The following is a 23,384-nucleotide window of genomic DNA, read 5'->3' on the forward strand; positions in this document are numbered from 1 at the left end:
CACTAGTCATGTTAGCTCAGCTAATGGCAGCTGCTCCCCATGCCTTTTTTGGGCCTCTCTGCTCACAGAAATCTGTCAGTATCTCCATATGCAGGCAGATACTGTGGGATTAGTAGAGGTGTCTCTTGTCCCTGGGTTAATATGTATCAATATGTTTTATTTCCTGCTCTGAATTTATCTTTTGTTCCTTTTCAATTGGAAAAAACTCTCCTTGGGCTCTGAGGGATTATATTAAGGGTCCGCCTCAGAGAAACAGAAGTGTACAACTACCACTCTGTTTCTGCTATGATGAGTAAGAGGAGCAATGGCTGCAGATAGTGATTTCTTTTCCACTGGCACTAGCCGAGTGAGGCAAAGCCCCTCCTTTGGGTGCATTACATACATTTATGAAGAATCATGGTATCAGGGAAGCAGTGTTTGGGTATGTGATCTGAGCTAAATGTATACACAGGCTATTGTTGCATCAGCAGGATTCCCTTCTACTGAACCACAGGAGGTTTGTCAGGTGGAGTACCATTGTGTTGCTTCTGTATTGTCTTGCAGCCCTGTGTAGTTCCGGAGTGCCCTTCCTATTTGGATCTTTCTGCTCCTGTGACATCCAAGCAAGGTGCTCCTCAGCCAAACTTCAGCTTCTCCCCCAAGACTCCCTTTTCCCACCAGAAATGTGGTGATTTGTGGAAACTGCCAGTAGCAGGAGGAGTGAGGGCATTAGAGGTGCTTGGGAGCAGATCAGAGGAATAGCTGGAAGAAGTGGGGAGGAAGCAGTAGCATTTCCTGTCTTTTCCACCTGACAGACTTCCTTTGGTTCATCAGAGACTCCTCCTATAATCCCAAGATAATTGGAAGACCTCAGGAGGCCTACGGGAACGGGAGGTGACTAGCTGAGAACATAGGGCTTGGGGTAGTGTGAGAGGAGCTCGTCTTTTGGAATGGACTTCCTAAAAGGCTTCAGGAGAGAGGAGAACCCCCAGTGAATCTTAGGAGACTCAGCAGGAGCTCTCACAAATCTTTTGGAGAGGAAATTGTTTTCTACTGATGAGCCCCCCTGTTGGCTAGTTAAATTTTGAGATCCATCTCTACAAGGGAAAGGGCTAGAGACGTTTTTAAGTTTTTTTAAGTGAATTAGACAAAATATTCCTAAATTATGACATCCAGAGTTGTTCAGAAATCCCAAAGTAAAATTGTTGCACTTTATAGAAAATAAACACAAAGCAGGAGAGAAATAAAACTTTGTTTACTGGACTGTTCTAGCTGGGATCTAGTGACCAAGATCAACATTTAGTCACTTAAAGTCTACCTTAAAGCTTATCAGTGTCTTAATTGGGATTGGTGCTATGGGTTGACAGCTCCAGTGACTGTCGAGTGGCGTGTCAACTGAGTGCTAGATACCTGAGGATACTTTTTTTTTAAAAAAGGCCACCAAAGCAGGCTAATACTTTGACAATCCATGTTCTTATACCAGTATATGAATGCAATATCTGACATGCAATATATGAAATAATATACTTTCAGGGCATCCAGTGTACATCACCCTATGAGAGCAGTCCTATTGCTGGTTTGATTTCAAACTAGAAAGTTCATATTCCTATTGGTAAAGAAGAAAATTAATCTAATTCATTTTATTCCCATTTGAATTGCATATTTCTTGCCTTTTTAGGTTGAAGCACCTTTGGAAGAAGCCATTAAATTTTTAACACCGTTGAAGAATTTGGTGAAGAACAAAATAGAGACCCATCTTTTTGCTTTTGAGATTTACTTCAGGAAAGGTAGGTGAGAGAACGAATAGAATAAAGAACTTTGTAGTTATCACACTAGAATAATTTTCATAGATATTACATTAATCATCACTGACCTATACTGCTGAAGTATCACTAGTTGATGCAGATTGCTTTTAATTGGACACATCCCCTCCCCTGATTGTTCTGTGGATCTGGAAGTGCTGGTGTTTATCCAGTTTTTTTGCTGTATTCTTTAAATCCTTACGAACCAGAGATAAAAATATGCAAACTTTCACATTCCCAGTGTGCTTGCTTGCATCCATCGTCATTCATGCATGCAAGTTAAAGGCATGCAGATTTTTACATTTGGATTTAAGTGTTTTAATCTGATTTCAGGCTCGTGTTCTTATGTAAACATAGGTAATATTTAGGTTTCTTTCACTCTGATGTGTTTTGTAGCAGAAAGATCCTCACTGTGTTGGATCAGGACACTCGTAAGTCAAAATGGGATATGCTCTTAACATCTGTCGTAAATATAAAGGGAAGGGTAACCACCTTTCTGTATACAGTGCTATAAAATCCCTCCTGGCCAGAGACAAAACCCTTTCACCTGTAAAGGGTTAAGAAGCTAAGGTAACTTCGCTGGCACCTGACCCAAAATGACCAATGAGGGGACAAGATACTTTCAGATCTGGAGGGGAGGTTTGGTCTGTCTGTGTGATGCTTTTGCTGGGAACAGATCAGGAATGCAGCCTTCCAACTCCTGTTAAGTTAGTAAGTAATCTAGTTAGAAAATGTGTTAGATTTTCTTTTGTTTAATGGCTGGTAAAATACGCTGTGCTGGAGGGAATGTATATTCTGCTTTTTGTGTCTTTTTGTAACTTAAGGTTTTGCCTAGAGGGATTCTCTGTTTTTGAATCTGATTACCCTGTAAGGTATTTACCATCCTGATTACAGAGGTGATTCTTTTACCTTTTCTTTAATTACAATTCTTCTTTTAAGAACCTGACTGATTTTTCATTGTTCTTAAGATCCAAAGGTTTGGGTCTGTGTTCACCTGTACCAGTTGGTGAGGATTATTATCAAGCTTTCCCCAGGAAAGGGGGTGTATGGCTTGTGGGGGATATTTTGGGGGAAGACGTCTCCAAGTGGTCTCTTTCCCTGTTCTTTGTTTAAAATGCTTGGTGGTGGCAGCATACTGTTCAAGGACAAGGCAAAGTTTGTACCTTGGGGAAGTTTCTAACCTAAACTGGTAAGAATAAGCTTAGGGGGTCTTTCATGCAGGTCCCCACATCTGTACCCTAGAGTTCAGAGTGGGGAAGGAACCTTGACAACGTCCATGTGTGATCAGTACAGTTAAGTTGCGCTTTGGTCAGGGCTCTTCATTGAGGGGTTGTGGGCAGTGTTCTCTTCCCTCCTATTGGGTCCAGACTGAATAATAAGTATCCTATTGCTGCTTAGAATTCTGTGACACAGACCACGTCAGCATTATCTACACTTGCCTCTGTGGTGACTTCAGCACTGATACTTCTGATGTTGATTTTTTTCCTGCCTTTCAGTTTCAGCTAAGAAAAAAAAAGTGTGATTTGAATGCCCTTAGGCATTTCTGCCATGCACCAAAACTGAAATCTGCAGTACCTTCTCACCACAACCTTAATATGGCCATATTATACTGTATTGAGATACTGTACTACCAGTACAGTAATATGAAACACTACAAAAAGAACAAGATACTCAGTTGATGTCCAAACTAGACATTTTAATTGCTTAACTTTTGTACATTTAAGTTATCAAATAAAACATTGTTTTAGTTTGAATAGCTTGTATTTTCATTCACTCACTAACTTTAATGAAGTAGGGGTGAACTACTTGCAAAAGAAGCCATGGTAATACATTCATCTTTGATTTGTTCTGGTCATTGACATTTCAGATATAATTTTCTTTCTCAATCTTAACATCTAAAACTTAATTTGATGGTTTCATTTAAAAGATTTTCAGAGATAGTTCTATAACCAGCCACCACCATTATTTCATTTACAGAGAAATTTCTTCTGATGCTGCAGTCTGTGAAGAGAGCATTTGCTATTGACTCCAGTAATCCTTGGCTTCATGAGTGTATGATTCACCTCTTTGGCAGTGGTATGTATCTGTCGTATATATCTCTACGTATAGTATTCCTAGAGGAATTCTGCACCAAAAAATTAAAAATTCTGCACCAAAATTTTTTATATTCTTCACACGAGTTGTTAAAATTATGCAAAATTCTGCATATTTTATTTGTCAAAATAACACAATATAATCATGTCAGTTTCAATTATTTTAGTAATTTATTTCAAACTAAGGGATGGTCTAGATAATATTTAGTCCTGCCATGAGTGCAGGGGACTGGACAAGATGACCCCTCGAGATCCCTTCCAGTCCTGTGAATCTATGATATCTGTCAAGAAGTATGTCTATAACAATACAGTCCACAAAGAAGATTCAGGAAATGTTTTTTGACAAATACATTCCTTATTAGGCATATTAAGACACAACTTTGAGTAATAATTCATTTAAACTACAATACAGAAACTTATTTCCCCATACCCTTCAGAAGCAGTGCAAAGGCTTGGGTGGGGAGGCAGAGGTCAGGGGTACTGGAGGAGATGAAGGAGAGGGAAGTAATTCCTGGGAAGAAGCTTAGAAGTGAACCTGGAGGGTTGTTGAGTGTGTGTGGGAGAAGTATGGAAGAGTTTGGGGTAGGGAGGTTAGGGGGTGGAATTGCTAAGGAGTTGGGGAACCTCACCCATGCAGACTGTGGCTGACCCCTAACCTCTTTCATTTAGTCAGACACATCTGCCCCTGTCCCCAAGTGTCCTTGCACCCCACTCCCATTCATCCCCCACCTGTCTGTCGCACACTAGCCCTTCTGAACCCCAGTCTGTGACCCACCCAGAAGTCCCATGTGCCCCATACTGTCCATCCCCCCCAATATTCTGTGCCTCCTCACTTGGCCCCACAGGCAGGGTGCTTTGAGGAATGCAGCCTTTTCTCCTACATATCCATAGAGGGCTGCTCCCACCTGGGAGCAGCTGCCCTCTGGTCTGGTTCCACAGCAGCCTCTGGTGGGCAAAAGAATGTATTTTCTGCGGAGAAAACAAATTTTGCCGGGGACATGAATTCTGCACGTGTGCAGTGGTGCAGAATTCCCGCAGGAGTAATATGTATGCTATCTGCGGCTATCTTTTGTGGTAATCTGTTTCCGTTTACAAACTATCAACACAATTAATTCAAAATATTTAATATCAAATGTACATGCATTAGAATGCTCTTTAAATGACTAACTTCATGTTGCTAAATTAACAGTACAGTTTTGGCTACTACAGAGTGACTTAAAGGAGCGCTGTGATATTAACAATCATATTCTGTAAACAAACTTCTTAACCAGTGCTATTAAAAGTAAGGAATTCTAAGTCAAATTTGCTTTCTGCTATGTAAGTTCTGTTGCTTTTTTGCATTTCTTACAGCTATGATAATGAAAATCAGTGAATACAGATTTACCTTTTCGTAAACATTTTACTTTCATGTTTGTAATGCTGCAGTCTTTGGGTTACAAATGCTCCATGAGAATACTACTTTGTTTTTTCAGAACTTTAATTTTGGCCCAAACTTATGTTGACATTATCCTTTTAACTAATGTGATTTCCTCAGTTTTAGAAAACCCTTTGATAATTTTAGAGGTTTTTTTCCCCCATTCTAAGGCAATGGTACCTAAAGCAATTGGTTTTGCAGTTAAATGGCTATGGGGTTGGAGAGAGGTGTTTTCTTTTTTTTTAAATGTGGCATAGCCAAAGTACTTGTTTGTGTTTGGTGGTATAAAAGATTTTGTGGGGATCTTGTATGTCCTGCATAACTTGGGAGTGGTTTTGCCAGTTCTTGGCATCAAGTGAAGTCAATTGTGAGTAGTTGACTAAAGTGGCCATCTGAAACTCATACCAGTATAGTTTTATACCACAACATGCCTTCATGAATTTTGTATAAAATGTATACTCAACACCTAAATCTTGCTATTTGTTAAGAAGAAAACATTCTGAGACTTTTTTTTAAAACTTTTTATTAAGGCAAAGTTGCACTAAAATGTTAACATGCTACATCTTACATTACTGATGACTTGTTCAGGTTAATACTTTTAAACTGTTCAGTAAAATATTTTTAGGAAAGCCGCCTGTGTTCTGTGCACTTATCCATAAATTAAAATATACAAAACGACTGTCCACTAATAGAGTTTTTCAATGGCCCTGATTAACTTCTGCTGACAAACTTTTTAGATGTGATCTGCAAAGCGGGGGAGGAAAAATTGGGATTGTGCACTTCTGCTTCTTTGTTATGTTTTTAGGACACCTAAAGGCTAATTTACATGCTGTTAAGAAGTTTGTTGGAACCCCACCTCTTCTCCAATCCTGCTGGAAGTGTAGAACAGTTATATCATAGGGCAGGCAATTTCTCCAGTAAGGAGGTGTGCTTATACAAAATGTTGCTTAGAGTACTATATGCCCGAAGTCTACTTTGGTGAAAGAGTCTAGGTGAATTTAGAAATGGTTGAATGTGTGGGACAAAGAACAGGTGGTGGTCCTGTGGCTCTATACTTCCAGCAGGATGTGGGAGAAGAGGACAATGAATCTGTACTTTCAGCAGGATGGAAGATGATGAGGATGGGTCAACAAAGGCTTTTTATTTCTTTTAATTTTTTAATTTTTTTTTACATTAGGAACACAGGACTTGTTTTGAGAAGAACTGCTTATTTGCTGTATTTAAAACTTGTTTAAGATGAAATACCTGAGCAAAGAGTTAGAAGAAAAGTTCTTTTTTGTTAAAGGTTCAGCACTCCTGCCTTTTCGTTAAGGGGTCCAAATCTACATCCCTGCTTTCTCAAAAAAGACCCATCAGCAGAACAGGGAAGCTGTTTAAGGGATCCCGTTCTCTGTGCCCTCCCTGACTGACACACATCACAGATGCTTCAGGGACAGCCAGGAGTGCCCACCTGAGCCACCTGCAGATGCAGGGGACATAGTCTCAGGATAATCTGAAGTTACTGATAGAAGTCCCGGAGATGAGACCTATCAGGCTTCCATGCATAATGTTTCTGCCTGTTCTGCAGGAGTGCACGGTGGTGCAAATCCTGACAGTGCATCCAAGATGTACTATATAAGCAGGGAGGAGCTTGATCATGCTCTGTCTGCCTGGAAGCCATTAGGCTCTGGAAGTGGAATCGTCAACATAGGATAACCCCGCTGGCTCTGAGCATCCCACTTTCCACTGGCAGACTTGTTAATTAGACATGCAGTGACCAACCATAAGTGGCCAATGAAGAAATTTGTCATAGATCCCATATTTCATTAATGAGGAGCTACCACAGTAGACTTGTTTGCCACAGGGGACAACACCAAATGACAGACTTCTCCAGAGGAGGCATGAGGCAAGGACCATTGCTGGACACCTTTCTTTGGTGGTATCAAGGACTCCCCTTGTCTTCCCACAGATTCCCCTGATCTTCAGAATAGCATCCAAGATCAGAAGAGACCACAGTACAAAAATCCTGATAGCTCTTTACTGGCTGAGACAGATTTTTGGTTGTTGGATCTTCTGTAGACATTCACATGACCTCCCGGGCACCTCATGGCCTACTTTGGACATAATATCTTGGAATCACAGTCAGTTCTTCTTTGAGTAGTGTCCCTATGGATGCTCCACTTCAAGTGTGCTTATGCCTCTTGAGCCTTGATCGGAGATTTTCCATTAGCAGCATCTGTTCAGCCCACATATATGCATGCCACACACCAAGGGTATATAAAGCCACCCTCAGTTTCTTCACTACCACCTTGGTCTGAGGCAGAGCTCTAGTATGTCCACCGTGGCCATGCCTTAGTGTGTTCTTCAGTTGTTTTTTTAGTTAATTTAGTGTTTCTAGTTAACACTAGTTGTTGCTGTTAGTAGTGAGAGGTTTGGGGGTTTTTTCTCTCCCTTTTCTTGGGAGCTTATTTGGCCTGGCTGGGCATGCCTTGCTAGCCAGGTTTCATATGCTGCCTCTGTTGTCAGGAGGCTATCCCAGCCACTCTAAGTGTATCCATTGCTTGGAAGAGTCCCATATGTCCTAAGAGTGTAACTTTTGCCTAGCTCCCAAATCTAGAGCACAGAAGAATCAGGAGACCAAACAGAGGCTTCTGATGATGGAGTGCTCCCTTCGACCCACTTCTGAGTCAGGACAGGAGCACACACACACGCCGTACATCTTTCTCTTGCCAGATCCATTGCCCCTTTGACCTCAGCCAGGTCTCTCCTAAGAGGGGCAAGATTTCAGAGAACTCTGGGAAAGCTCCAAAGAGGAGGAGCTTGGTCTCCCACCACAAAAAGCTGGCTCCCAAAAGGCTCCAATCTCCCACTGAGTCTATGGTGTTGGAGCCCTCAATGGGTTGGCTCAATACTCTGGAAATGAAGGACTTTTCTCTGGTACCAGCAGATTTGTGAGATCCCAGAGTGCTTTGGAGAAGCACAGCTCTAGGAGGCCCTCCGTTATTATCTGTGAAGGACAGGGAGGCCTAGGACATACATTCCTCTAGAACGGCACCATCTGCATCAGACTTACTATCAGTGTCTTCTCATTCGGCACCTTCGGTCCCAGGAAAATTGAAGCACCAAACAGTTTTGGTCCTGGCTCCAGATCAATGGTATCACCCACCTCAACTGCTGCATCAGTACTGACCCACTCGGTACTGCAGGAATTCTGCTACTCCAGAGACATGCCAGTTTTAGATGATCCAGAGTCCCCACTTCTTAGGGATACTGAATGACTCCCATTACCGGTGCCCCGGTCTTTGGACTATCCTTCCTTCCTGGTACCACAAGATTCTCTGTATTTTTCTACTGCCCCCCGCCTTCTCATTGGAGGATGCTGAGGAGGAGGATGAAGACCTTCAATCAGTCTCCTCATCAGTGCAGGGCTCCCCTCCACATCCATACAGTAACCCATACTTTGACAAGGATCCTCACCCACAACAGGGATGGAGAGATCAGTATTGCGTGCCAGCCCCTCTCCAATATGCCTCCCCGGCCCCCATGCCATACTGGGATCCTTGGGATCAGCAACAGTTTGCCAGATCTCTAGCTCCATTGCACTGAGAAGCTAGGGCTAAACAGTCTGCTCTATCAAATCCCCAACATGAGATGACCTTTGAACAGCAGGAGACTAGGGTGGATAAGGAGGCCACCCTTTGAACTCTTATTTCATCATCGACTCTTAATGAGGCCGTCTTGCTTACACCACCATCAATGGCCAATGATTTTTGACAGTTCAAAAACCTTGTGGAGAGGGTGGCTGCCAACCTTCTCAAGAGGTATCTGAAATATAAAGGCCCACAACACAAGCTCCGTCCAGCTCTTTCAGTCACCACCACCCACATGGGTTGTGCTATCTGTTTAATGAAGTGCTCCTAGATCCAGTAAAGACTGTGTGGCAAACTCATGTCACCATCCCACCAACTTGCAGAAGGGCAGATAAGAAATATTATGTCTCTCCCAGGGACTCAGAATTTTTGTTTTCCCACTCACTCACCTAATTCCATGGTCATGGAAGTAAATGAGAGGGGTAAACAGCATCACTCTAGGTCTACCCCTTATGAGGACCAGAAGAGGTTAGACCTTCTTGGCTGAAAGGTTTACTCATCTGCAACCCTCTAGTTTTGGATAGCAAACTATCAGGCAATCATGGCCAAGTATAACTTCACTAAATGCTGCAAACTTGATGTAATTTGTGAACATTTTCCATAGGAGCATAATAGAGAACACTGCTTATCCTATGCCCTCAAGATTTATTAAGGGTTTAGGGAACCTTTACCCCCCTGGTTAAGGATCCTACTCTTTCTTGGGATCTCAACTTCGTATTTAGCTACCTCATGGGACCTCTGTGTGAACTTACGGCATCCTGCTCCTTGCTTCACTTATCTATGAATATGGCCTGTCCAGAAGCTATCACATCAGCCTGCAAGGTTGGGGAGATTGGGGCATTGTTCAGACCTCCCATTTACAGTATTTTTCAAGGATAAGGTCTTTTTACAGCTGTACCCTAAGTTCTTACCTAACGTGCAGTCAGATTTTCATCTTAACCAGGCCATTCATCTGTCAGTATTTTTCCCTAATCCATATAGATCTCAGTGTGAGACCTCCTTTCATACTTCGGATATTATACAGGCATTGGCCCTTTATCTAGATGGGACCAAACAATTTTGGAAATCACCTAGACTCTCTCCATCGCAAAGAGATCCAAGGGGTCCACGATCTCTACACAGAGGCTTTTAGGTGGATCTCTTTTAGGATGTATCATCGCAGCTGGTGCTCTATCTCCCCAAGCGATAACACCACACTCTACCTGATCACAGTCAACTTCCCCAACTTTATTCAAGAGCATTCCAGTGTCTGAGATATGCAGAGCTGCTACATGACCCTCATTGCATACTTTTTCTAAACACTGTTCCGTGGTCCATGCTGTCAGATCTGATGCGGTTCTTTGTATTGCTGTACTGTCTTTAGTCTTGGACTCAATTCCGAAGCTCCCTTCTCCCTGTGGGGATACTGCTTGGGAGTCACCTGTAGTGGAGCACCCATAGAAACCCTACTTGAAGAAGTAGTAGTTACTGACCTTGGGCAGTAACTGTGGTTCTTTGGGATGTGTGTCCCTATGGGTGCTCCAGTACTCACCCTCCTTCCCCTCTGCTTCAGATTTCCTTGTTGAACATTCAAATAGAGAAGGAACCGAGGGTGATTCGCACTCGCAGCTCTATATACCCTCAGTGCACAGCACAGTGTTGTGTAGAGCGCACACACAGGCAGAACAGATACTGCCAATGGAAAATTTCCAATCAAAAGCTCAAGAGGTGCGTGCACACCTGAAGTGGAGCACCCGTAAGGACCCACTTCTCAAAGAACCACAGTTACTTCACAAGGTGAGTATCCTCTTCATCTACCATGCAGACCTCCAGTCATTGCACCTGACAGCTTGGATGTTGGCTGGTTGAGCAGTACTAATAGGTTGCTCCCTTCAAGTTTCATTAATTCTCATCCAAAGTAGAAGGTCCTCCATCAGGAAGACTTACTCTCAAAGTAGAAAAGATTTTCCATATGGTCAGCCCAAAACAACTTAGACTCAATTGAGGCACCAATACCAAAGATACTAGATTATATGCTGCTCCTGAAGCAAGTGCTTGGTTCTCTCAAGGTTGAGCTAGTAGCAGTATCCGCTTGCACATCCGTCCATAGGGTCTAGGCGGTGCTAAGACTGCACCCCAAGTTCATCCCTAAGGTAGTCTCAGATTTTTACCTAACTTTGCCAGTGTTCCTCCTGAAATCACACACAATAGGAGAGAAGAAACTACACACACTGGACACCCAGAGCATTTACAGTATTACCTTAATAGGACCTGATCCATTTTAGCTGTCTCCCTGCCTCTTTGTGGCCCTTTCTGGTCCATCCAAAGGCCAAGCCATCTTATCACAAAGAATCTCCAAGTGGATTGTGCAGTGCATTTCCATTCTGTATCATGCTCAAAGAAGGAGAGAATGATACTTACCCAACAGTAACTGTGATTCTTTGATGTTGTAGTCAGTGTAGATCTCATAACCTGCCCTCAATCCCTGCTTTTCGTTGTTAGACACTGGCTTCGAATTGCGAGGGAACTGAGGGAGGGTCATAGCTGCCCCACCCTTTATGCCTTTGTATGACATGCGCACCCTTGACAGACACTGCTACTCAAATTTCTAGTCTTGAGTGCATGAGATGTATGCACACCGTACAGTAGGATCCACACTGCCTACAACATCTCAAAGAACCACAGTTATTGTAGGGTAAATCGCTGTTATTTTTGTCAATTTCTGGGCACCAGCAATTGTTACAGTATTTGGCATCTCTATAATGAGGTAACCTTTACCCTCAATATAATCTGTAAAAGCACAGTTTGCAATGCTTCGTCTGTAAAGGCTTATTAGTGATAAAGTATAAAGAGGAAAAAATAGAACTTCTTGGTTATTTACCTTTCTTCATCTTAATGAATTTTCAGTTGATGCTGATTTCTTTCAATTACACTGATATAAAAATGGTGGGTGATATTTTTCAAGTCAGTTATATTTTGCTGTGATTAATGGTTGAAAGTATCCATATTTGTGTTAAAGATTTTTTTTTTTTCCTTTTTACCCAATAGTATCTGAAAGTAAAGATCTACCTGATACAGTTAGAACAGTGTTAAATCAAGAAATGAATCGGCTTTTTGGGGCAACTAATCCAAAGAACTTCAATGAAGCTTTCCTTAAAAAGAACTATGACTCACTACCACATAGGTTATCAGGTACTTTGTTTTTGTTGTTTCTAAATTATGTTTCCTGTTTTTGTGGATTTACCTCAAGGACCCTTCTCTTTCTCTTTCCCACTTCCTATGCTCATGTAACATTGACCTCTCTCTGTTCCCACGCTGTCGGTGTGATAGGCTGCTCTTTCCATTTGGAATGGCTTTCTTGTATCCATTTAAATTCTCAGTTGAAAACAGCTTTTTCTCCTTGCCTATATATCTTAATAATCTCTCCCTCTATGCCTCAATTCTTGGCTGCACTGTGTAAAAAATCTTTGCATCATCTCTGGCCCATAGACATTTCTAGTGTAAGTGAAGTGTCATGAAAGATCTTTTAACGCTAACTGTTGTTTAACTCTGTAAAACGTTTTGGGATATGGTTTATCTGAATGACACTTTACAAAATAATTTTATTTTACTGATTCATTAAGTTTAAAATATCCTGGTGATGGGAAGCTTCCATAAAATGGAAAAACTTAATGTTGTGAAACATTTTTCCAGCAAGCTTTCTTTCTAATTCTAGCAATAATTAATTGATTTTAAAATCAAAGTGATCCTTCAATGCTGGTTTTATGTTTCTGAAATTGTTGGATTAAATTTGGTGCAAATCCGAGATTATAACTGCAAATGGTATTGGCAACAAGTGGTATTTGATCAAAATAGATAATAAATAGTGGGTCCAGTAGTCTAAATATGCTGCACTTAAACATTCAGGCAGCTGCCGTCTCTACTGGCTCAACATAAGTGCTGATGTGTCATGGAAGAATTTCTGCTTCAGTTTGTACTCAATCATTGTCTGAACTGGTTGGTTCCAATAGGGCAGAAACCTGTAGAATGGTTTGTAGCCACTAGAGAATACTCTCTTCCTTTATCTGGAATTGCAGCCAGGTGTCCTGAGTCTGTATATTCTTCTGCTGTCAGCAAATAGCTGTGAAACTCACTGGCAAAGTGTCTCATCCTCTTTAGTAGCTGTTTCATGTAGACAATAACAGTCTACTATCCTGCTACCAGTTACACCATTAGCTGAAGAGGTTGATGTCTGTGCTGTGTGTCTAAAAGTCTCAATCTTTCTGATGACCCAAGTTGAGGGTCAGTGTGATTCCAAATGATAGATTTTCTATTTTTAAGAGGTGTTTTGTTTTTGTTTTTAATTACAACAGTTTTGCCCTTGATCTCTTTGTGCCTCAGTTCCCCAGTTGTATGAATGCCACCTAATCTCAGTGGGGTGCTGGAAAGATAAATTAATTGTTCGTAAAGTACTCAGATAGTATGGTGAACTCAGGATCAATGTTCCCTCTAATTTTTGACGGGCCGTTTGCGCAAAAAATTTCTTCTGTGCAAATTGTGCTTCTGTGCAAATTTTTGTGCGCGTGGTGTTTCGCCGTGTGTGGGGTTTAGGATCTGTGTGTGTGGGCGCGCGCACACACAGCTTAGAGGGAACAGTGCTCAGGATACACACTCACCAGGAAATTAATAATAATTTTTTTATTCAGTGCGGGATTTAGATGGTTTACAGTCAGTGTGTGACCGATCCCTTGTTTAATGAGGAGGATAAATTAAAATACACTATAACTACTCATTTACTGTATGAAACCAGGGTCCTGAGGAAAATGTAACATAATCATGATAAAAGGCTATCCTGTATATGCACAAGAGGCCAAACTAAGGTTGCATGGGTAGCGTGGATTCTGTCAGTTTGGAACTTCTGAGTGCTTGACTTCTGAACTGAAACATTCTTTTAATGTAGTTTTTAAATATTATATTAAAGCATTAAAATTAACATTATACATGACGATAGAAATGCTACATATAGACAAGTGGCTGATTTGTAATAGCTGTGGGAAGCCAAATTTGAGTTTCTTCATGTATGTCTGAAATGTCAACCATAGTATTATATTAATGCAGGTTTCCTAAAATGTGTTAAAATGTTCAGTGCTGGTGAAACATCTCCAAGGTGCAGACAGTAATTTGAAGCATACAAACCTCCACTTTTCCTGCAGAGTTGCATAAAGGATTGGCCTTCTCATCAGGGCATTGTTCCCTTGACCTCACAGAACCCAGTGTTGCTGGAACAATTTTTATAGTGGGGGTGCTAAAGGCGGAAACCATGTATTTGGGTTGTTGTTACTACTTGAAGCCAGATGGTGGGGCAGCACCCTCACCAACCCTAGTTGCAGCACCGATGGTAGAACCTTCCCTCTTAATCTCCCATGTTTACTTCAGCCTAATAGTTTGTCATCCAGTTATTAGGTGTCCTCATTTTTCAAGTCATGGTTTACCATAGCACCCTTTCCCAATGGTGATTACGTATTATAGTGGCTACTGCATTACAGCCTGGGCAGTGGTGATGCAAGGTTTCCAACACAGCCCTGACATTGTGCCTCAGCTTTGATCTAGAGGGGCCACCACTAGCATTTAGAGGTTAATACATTCTCCATGCCTATTCTGTATTTTGAAACTACCACCAAGTGTGCCAATCTTAATTTGTTTTATGTAGACTCTTATGCATTAAAAAATAGACATAGATCACGCATCTATTTACTCTAATCTGGAGAACATTGAACATAAGACTCCCAAAGGTAATCCCTTTGGGCCAGTTTTGAATTTTGATCTAGAACTCAGTATCCTATTTTTTTTCAGAGCTGTGCAGTCTTTATATTGTGTAATACAGATTCGTTTGACTTGATATTATGCTGGAGAAAATTATTTTTCTCTTGCAGCTGCCAAAATGGTGTACTATTTGGATCCTTCCAGTCAGAAAAGAGCAGTAGAGCTGGCAACATCCCTCGATGAATCCATTACCAACAGGAATCTTCAGGTAAAGAGGGTAGATTTTTTTAATTTTTTTTGGACCTTGAGATTTGCCTCTTTTAGATAATTGGAACCAGGAGTGTTGTTCCTATGTTTTGTCTCCCTGCTGTATTAGCCCCCTTCAACTTTTTGGTTCTGTAAGCAATATCATTTTGGTTGTTTGGGAAGTTTTGGATTGTATTAGACAGTTGGTACATCCATAATCTGTACATTTAATGGTATTCTGCAGGTGGGCAGAAATCCTAGTTTTAGGATGTTTTTGTCAGTCATAAAAACTGTTAAAATAGCTTCTTTCTCATCTTACCTGCTTTTGCCACAGACTTAGGAATCTTTTTATCCTGCCCTTTCGGGGGGCGTATGGACTTAGAATCTGTGAAATACTCTCTCTCTTTCAGGAAGAAATAATATAGGAAAGAATTAGGACAACGTGTATCTGATGACTGAAAATCTAGTATTGGGACCGCAAATAAAGGTCATTATAGTTGCCGCTATTTTGAACAAATCAGAATGGACAGATCAAAACTGTCTGGATTAATGTACAAAACTCCTCTGAATTTCCTCTTTCTCCAATGACACTTACTAGACCCTTGACACTTACACATAGGAGTTGGAACTAGAGATGCGGGGGGTGCTGCAGCACCCCCTGGCTTGAAGTGGTTTCCATTATATGCAGGGTTTACAGTTTGGTTCAATGGCTCTGAGCACTCCCACTATAAAAAATTTTCCAGCACCCCTGAACTTACTAGAAAATGTGGTTCTTCAAAGGCTGTTCCTTTTCAGTATGCTCCTTGGCTCTTGCTCCTAGTGCTTGACTGGAATGCCTATAGCTCAAAAAGCTGAGCCATTAGGCTCTAGCATTGTATATAACCCCAACTGCAGAACCCAGGTGTCTCTTGTGCTGCCAGCTGTCCAGTTCCTTTCTTACTACCAAGATCACTGTCCATCAGTTGTTGTAGCAGACCTGTTTCCTTTTCACATTCTTGGAAGAAAAAACTCAGGTTTTCTTCAGCAGAATTCATATACTTACTATAGAACTTAGTGCTGTTTCATGTTAAACTAAAAATAAACCATTTATCAGCATCACATGTTACCAGTTTCTTCTTCCCAGTATAGTAGACTAGCTGTGGAGTCGGGTTTTTTCAGTATAATAGTCCTAAAATAGAAAATGTTTTTCAGTGATACTTCGAGAACATGCTTTACAGGGCTGCTAGCTGATGGAGCTGTTGATGCTTTCCAGCATTGTGGTACTATTTTCTTAACCAGTGAAAGGAAGTCTGATTCTGAATTTTAGTGACTTAATGATTGCTTGCATTAAAAACAGACTAAGAAAACACTGAATAGCCACTCGAAGGGTAGGATTAATTATAGCATTCTCATCATCCAAGAACCACTAATTATCAGGCAGTCACACATCTTAAATACCCTTAGCCTGACAGTTCCAACAATTAGCAGTAAATAGAAATTGGATTTTGAGCTACTTTGTGTAATCTTGGACTCACATGAAGATCTTTATTCTTTGCAGCCTGCAGAGAGAGTGGATCAGTTCAAGAACTGTTTAATTGCTTTGTAGACCACTGAGCTGGAGCCACGTGGGGTCCCAGAGCCCCAGGCTCCAGCCCAAGCCCAAAGGTCTCGACCACAGTTAAACAGCTCCATAGCCTAAGTCTCTCAAGCCTGAGTCAGCTGACATGGGCCAGCCGTGGGTGTTTAATGGCAGTGTAGACATACCCTTTGAATCTATCACTATAAAGCAGGTTTTCTAATCCTTTAATCATTCTCGTGACTCCTCTCTGAACTCTCTCCAATGTATCAACATCTTTGAACTGTGGGCACCAGAACTGGACACAGTATTCCAGCTGCAGTCACATCAATATCAAGTACAGAGGTGAAATAACCTCTCTACTCCTACTTAAGAATTCCCTGTTCGTGCAAACCAGGATTGCGTGAGCTCTTTTGGCCACAGCATCACAGTGAGAGCTCATGTTCAGCTGATTATCCACCACAACCCCCAAATTTACTTGTCACTGCTTCCCAGGATAGAGTCCCCCATCCTGTATGTACGGCCTACATTCTTTGTTCATAGATGTATACATTTACATTTAGCCATAGTCAAATGCATATTGTTTGCTTGCGTCCAATATATCAAGAGATCAAGACCACTCTGAATCAGTGACCCATCATTTTAATTTTTTATCACTCCCTCAATTTTTGTGTCATCTGCGAACGTTATCGGTGATTGATTTTGATTTTCTTCCGGGTCATTGATAAAAATGTTAAGTAGCATAGGGCTAAGAACCAGCCTCTGTGTGATCCCACTGGAGAAACACCCACTTGATGACGATTCCCCATTTGTAGTTACATTTCGAAACTTCTCAATGAGCCGGTTTTTAATCCATTCAATGTGTGCCATGTTCATTTTATATTATTCTAGATTTTTAATCACAATATTGTGTGATACTAAGTCAAATGCCTTACAGAAGTCTGAATATATTATGTAAACACTATTATCTTTATCAACCAAACTTGTAATCTCATCAATAAAGATACCATATTAGTTTGACAGGATGTATTTTCTGTAAACCCCTGGTGATTGACATTAATTACATTACCCTTTAACTCCTTATTAATTGAGTATCAGCTGCTCAGTTATCTTGCCCAGGATCAATGTCAGGCTGACAAGCCTATAATTATCCAAGTCGTCTCATTTACCCTTTTTAACAAATGTAGGGAAACTACATGGAGTTTTCAGATGCTCAAAATATTATTGCTTGGATTCAGCCGCATAGTAAAAATCTAGATTTTTGCCACAAATGTTGTAAGTCTTTGGGTTATGGATGCTCCACCTGTTATACCTCCCAGATGTTTTATTTATTTAGTAGATGTCTTTATAATTTGTAGACGGTTCTCCACAGTTTTCTCTAAACTATGTCATTCTTCTGGTCGAGTATCTTTTCCCTGTGTGGTTATCAAGGTGCCTTCAGGTATTCTTTCCAAACTCTTCTACTTGCAGGCCCAATTTAATGCAGAGTTCTATACCTTTTTTTAACAAAAGGCACATGATTCTTGTAACTCTTTGAGTCTCCAGGGACTTGGATCTATTGCAAGGCATCTACATTTGATAAAAAGAAAATATACTTCCTTGTAATTTTTGAATAGTATTTTTCTGCCTGTAACTTGACCTCTTTTTGCCTTAGAGTTGGGGATTCTGTAACAGTTTTTTAAGAATCACACCTTTTACTTACGAGCTAATACTTGGAAGCACTGTGGCTTATGTAGAGCTCCACTGCACTGGTCCCTTCTGGAACCCATTGGCTGAGGATTTTGAGCAATGAGGTCCCACTAGTTATGTATGAGGAGTGTTATTGCAGGAATACGGATCTCTTGCAATGCAAAACACCTATACGTGGAAAAATAATGACTGATAAGTATTTTCTCCTTTGTTTTATAAACCCTAGTGAGTCCTAGACACAGTCACATAATGGTACAGTCCAAATATTTAGGAAAAAATACTTCTGATTTCATCTAGAATCATTGTGTAGGTAAAACTAGAAACAAAATTTAAACCAAATGCTTTATCACTGGAATTGCTGACCTCTGGAACTGTGTGGTATTGACCCTTTGATACTCTTCCAGTTTTTTCTCTCAGCAAAGTCAACAAAGTGAAGTGATAATTATTTGTGTTAAAAGACTCTGCAACTACTTGATGCTTTCACTCTAGAGAGTAAATTTAGTATTTTTACAATATGCTATCAGAAGGCTTTTGCAGTTATGCCCTTAAACTAAGTCTATAAATGTTCATACAACTTTCTCAAATATGCATAATGTTCTGTATATGTATTTATTTAGAAAAGCTAGAAAATAACTATATATTCAGAAGTATTATATCTTTTAATGAAAAAAGAAAAGGAGTACTTGTGGCACCTTAGAGACTAACCAGTTTATTTGAGCATAAGCTTTCGTGAGCTACAGCTCACTTCATCGGATGCAAGTAGTCCTTTTCTTTTTTGCGAATACAGACTAACACGGCTGCTACTCTGAAACCTATCTTTTAATGAGTGTCACAGATGAATATTTATAAGAAGATTTAACACTTTGTTCTTTTGTTTTAATTAGACTTGTATGGAGGTATTAGAAGCTTTGAGTGATGGTAGCCTGGGAGACTGTAAAGAAGCAGCTGAAACTTACAGAGCGAATTGTCATAAGCTTTTCCCTTATGCTTTGGCTTTCATGCCCCCTGGATATGAAGAGGATATGAAGATCACGATTAATGGAGATAGTTCTGCAGAAACTGAAGAACTGGCCAATGAAATATGAACAACTTTGTTTAAAAAAAAAAAAAAGAAAGAAAGAAAGAAAAGAGAGAGTGGAATAACATTGGTCCATATCTGGTGTATAATATTTTTGTCACGCACCTGCTGAATTGTTCTAACTTACACAGAGAAAGGAAGGAGTAAAAATGTTGCCTTCAAATAGTTTTACTTTTTTTATCCTGCTGACAAAGTATATATATAAAATATCTAACATATTACTGGATATAGGTTGTTCAGTTTCTTAAGAAAAATTAAAAGCTGCTAAAATTGAAGAAAAAATCCCCCTTATCCTTACCTACCTACCCCCATGTTTTTAAACTAATTTATATGAAATCTGGAGGCTCATAACCCTCAGAGCAGGTGTGTGGCAGAAATATTACTTTAAATTTGTCTTGTGAGATTACTATTATCTCAGACAGCAAAAACGCTGTTTTAGCACTGGATTCTTTCACTGAGCACAAAGAGTTGTTGGGGCTTTAGCATCTGACTGATTTTGATACGGAGATGATTCTATTCATAGGAAGTATTCATTGTGAATCACTATTTACAGAGAAACCTACAACATACATGTGATGTTGTAGAGGCTGGGACATATAGATACCAGCCAGAATTAAGAAACATAGGGTGTTCAGTAAGCTTGTTGTGTCTCCAAAGTTCACTGTGCACGATTAGTTTGGTGTTCTTGCACCACAGATTTTAACTGAAGGAAACCAGTTAGAACAATCTCTTCATTTTAATTAAACTTGAAAAGAAAAAAACACTGCTGGTTTTTGAGATGAACTTCACAGCATAGTTTGGCCAAACTTGTTAAAACTGTAATGCAAGAACCAAATGAAATCATGCACTGTGATGTGGCACCAACTAATTAGAAAGATAGTGTGCATTTTTCACAGAGAGTGAAAACAAAATGAGAACACACTATGGCTTGAAGTTACAAAGAGCGGAACTCCTGACTACCATTTTATGACTGATCAAGAGACTAATAGTTTAAAACCTCAGCAGGCCTTGTTCACGTTATGCAGAGAATAACAAGTGCTGCAGTTTAGATACCTCTGGAACTTTTCCACAGTGTCACAGGTTTGTAATACTTGAAGCCCTACATTTCTAAGAATATATTTCTTGCTCAGTTGTTTCAGGCAAACACAAGACTTTGTAACTTTTAAGGGGCCCAAGATTTTTTTTTCAGATAACAGACCAGATTCTTATTCCTGCAGTTACAGATGTAATTTCCTTTGTCAAACATAAGGTACCAAATATAATGCAATAAAATGTTTTGAAAAACAGTTGTGTGAATATTTTAACCAGTCTGTGTTGGACTTTGTAAATTACTGGATGAAGAGAGAGGTGCAGTTCAGAGTTGATTTAATATGCTGTTCAGTTCCACTGTTAATGTGTCACTGCTGATGGGTGGACTTTGATTGTATATTAAGTGCTAATGCATTATATTATTAGTGCTTCGTATCAGGGAAATCCAATAATACAAAATGCATTACTACTTGGCTTCAGAATCCCAACAACAAAGGTTATGCTGACAGCTATTGTGGACTACAGTTCATCACTTGCAAAATAAAGTTCAAGCCACCTGCATTAATGGTATAGATGAGAGACGTGCCCAATGCTTTTATGGACCATAAAGCAATGAAAAAATTGACTATAGACTAAAAAGTCAGTGCCTTCTTTGCAATATTTCAATTACAGAATATCATAATTAAGTGAAAGTATAAATTGTATCTTTTTTCATATTGTGGAATTAATGATTGACACTTTTTATAATTGTGGCCTTTAGGGGGGCTACTTGTTTCTCTAACCCTCCTCTTAAAATAGGAAGGGCAATTTTTACTATTGATTTTTTCCATGTAATGCATTCAGCATCACTTATAAGCATGGTTTTCATGGATACAGACTTATCCTTGTGTATGCAAATGGTCTAGTTCATATTGTAAATGTAGTGAAATGTAAGTTGCATTGCCATATATGTGTTTTAATCTGCCGGGCTTTCAGGAACTCAAATACCTTGGAAACTTTTTAACTGACTCTGTGACTGGTGCTGATGTATAGATCCTGACCCCTCCTTCAGTCCCAAGACATTTGGACTACACCTCTTCTGCAAATACTGAAGGCAATTCAGCCTTGTCCATAAGGGTCTGAGTTTTGGCCATGCTGCTTCAACCATCATGCCACTTTCTCTGCCTCTAGTACTGTAGGCAGGCAGTTCTGTGCTCCTGCCTTTTTATAGTTAATTGTGAGTCAGCAGGGAGCAAAATCTCCCCCCCCCCCCCTCCATTCTCTCTGTTCTGGGGCTCTGCTGTATGAATGGGACCACCCTCTAAACTCATTCTCTGTATTTGTTGTCTCTTCATCATGATGGATCAGGCAAACAGGGAAAGCCAAGAGGCACTCCATCACCTTCACTTTGCCAAGTGACTCAATTGATAAGGCTTGTTTGGGCCTCTGTCTCACACCCCCACACATACACACACACACACAAGCTGTGGTTACTAGAGACACCGCCACACCATCTCTGTTCAAAGCTTCACCCTGATCAATCCTTCAGGCACAGTGGTTCATGATAAAGAGTTCTTTGATCTGCTCTGGGAGGACTGTGCACCTATAAGGCTAGATAAGCTAAAGTAATTTTCCCTATGTGAAGAAGGGCTTCAAAGATCAGTGCTGGGATCTTAAAATATCATGGAACAAGTGTGTCATCCATCCATCTTTACCTTAGCTTCTATATGTTCTTGTTTCATGCATAGAGCATACTTCGTGGGCAGGAATGTATTGAGAACTGCTGGGATTCAAGTTTTGGAACCATTTCCAGCAAGAAATGCAGAGGAATGTGAAACTATCATCCAGAATAATTCATTCCTTCAGCTGGTGGTAACAAAGCCCCCACTGATGGTAGGAGCCTGCCTTCCTACTCTGAACCCCAAAATACTCACCATTGACACCAGTCTTTCAAGGTGAGGAGCACACTAGGGGCACCACAATACACAGAACATGGTCAAGGTCAGGAGGACTTCAGAGCCTCAGCTCCCTAGAGATGGTAGCAGTTGAGTTGGCTCTTTGAGATGTCAGATATCACCTGAGGAAGGAGCACTTCCTGGTTCAATCAGACAATATTACAATCACAGCATACATGATATAAGAAGCTGAAGTCTAAATGTCAAAGCCAATCAGGCTCTGTCCCTGACTTAAGATCACCTAGTGCCTCAGGGTAATCCACATAAAGAGGAGACTTGCTACAAAAGATGACAAAGTTGTCAGCAGATAAATAAAGCGGTCCCTGAACCAAGATGGTATTTAGGGAACTAGCCCAAGATGCAAAGGGTGAGACTTTCCATGGGAGATGCAGACCAAATTTCACTGGGAACACAAATGGCAGAATGGGTTCTCTGTGCTTTCCCCTCCAATACCCAAAAAGAAAGCGCAAGAGAAGAGCAGGAAAATATCTTAGTAGAACCAACCAATTCAGGAGTCCATCTTTGTTTTCTTTGGCCTTAAATGCCTGCCTTTGAAAGCATCCAAGTAATGCATAGGTAGGTGCATCAAGCTCTGCAATATTGAGTTCTATTACACCACTGATAAATCAATTTGAGAGAAAATCGGAGCCCATGCAACACATTCTGTGGTGGCATCCTGAATAAAAAGGGTATTTTCCACCACAGAGGAAATACATAAAGTTTCATCTTCCATCAATTCTTGCAGTACTACATTCTTCAGCAGGGAGCTGCTCCAAGCAGTGATCCCAAAATCGACTAATACTACCAATTGTAAGGAAACATAGAACATTTTCCCCTGTTTATCTCTTTCCCTCCCCCCTTCATTTTTTTTTTTCTGCTTGCTACATAAATGTGTATGACTAGGGCAGATAGAGTGGAAAAACTGTCACTTAATTATCCTTTCTGAAATTTACCCTCTCCTGTCCGTCCTATCCACGTTCTTGAGATATCTGTACCATGGCTTCTTTGCGCCTTGTACATATAATTAACAGTGCTATTTAAAGTTTAATAAGTAAAAGGTTCAAACATAAAGCTAAGACCTCTTCCTTTGATAAGATGTTTTCTTATAAGGCCACTATAACCAGTGCCAACTTCACTGCAAAATTACCATTCCAACAAGGATGGTTCAGCTGGGGTTGCATGCCACCAGCCACACAAATCGAAAACAGTTTGGTA

The 23,384-nt window shown here is 40.5% G+C and overlaps 1 protein-coding gene across 2 annotated transcripts in view; it reads left to right on the forward strand.

The window, feature by feature from the left end:
- Positions 1-20,140, forward strand: part of NAA15 (N-alpha-acetyltransferase 15, NatA auxiliary subunit) — a 63,895-nt gene extending 43,755 nt beyond the window's left edge. The window contains exons 16-20 of one of the 2 annotated variants that reach the window (XM_074950871.1): positions 1,658-1,766; positions 3,759-3,857; positions 11,945-12,088; positions 14,809-14,906; positions 19,013-20,140. In XM_074950871.1, the coding sequence (XP_074806972.1) occupies positions 1,658-1,766; positions 3,759-3,857; positions 11,945-12,088; positions 14,809-14,906; positions 19,013-19,213 (651 nt within the window). In that variant the 3' untranslated portion in view covers positions 19,214-20,140. The remainder of the gene's footprint in view (positions 1-1,657; positions 1,767-3,758; positions 3,858-11,944; positions 12,089-14,808; positions 14,907-19,012) is intronic. The other variant, XM_074950872.1, reaches the window with a different exon arrangement.
- The last annotated feature ends 3,244 nt before the right edge of the window (positions 20,141-23,384 follow it).

Source organism: Natator depressus, chromosome 4 (genome assembly GCF_965152275.1).
Source record: "Natator depressus isolate rNatDep1 chromosome 4, rNatDep2.hap1, whole genome shotgun sequence".
NCBI classification, from domain to species: domain Eukaryota; kingdom Metazoa; phylum Chordata; order Testudines; family Cheloniidae; genus Natator; species Natator depressus.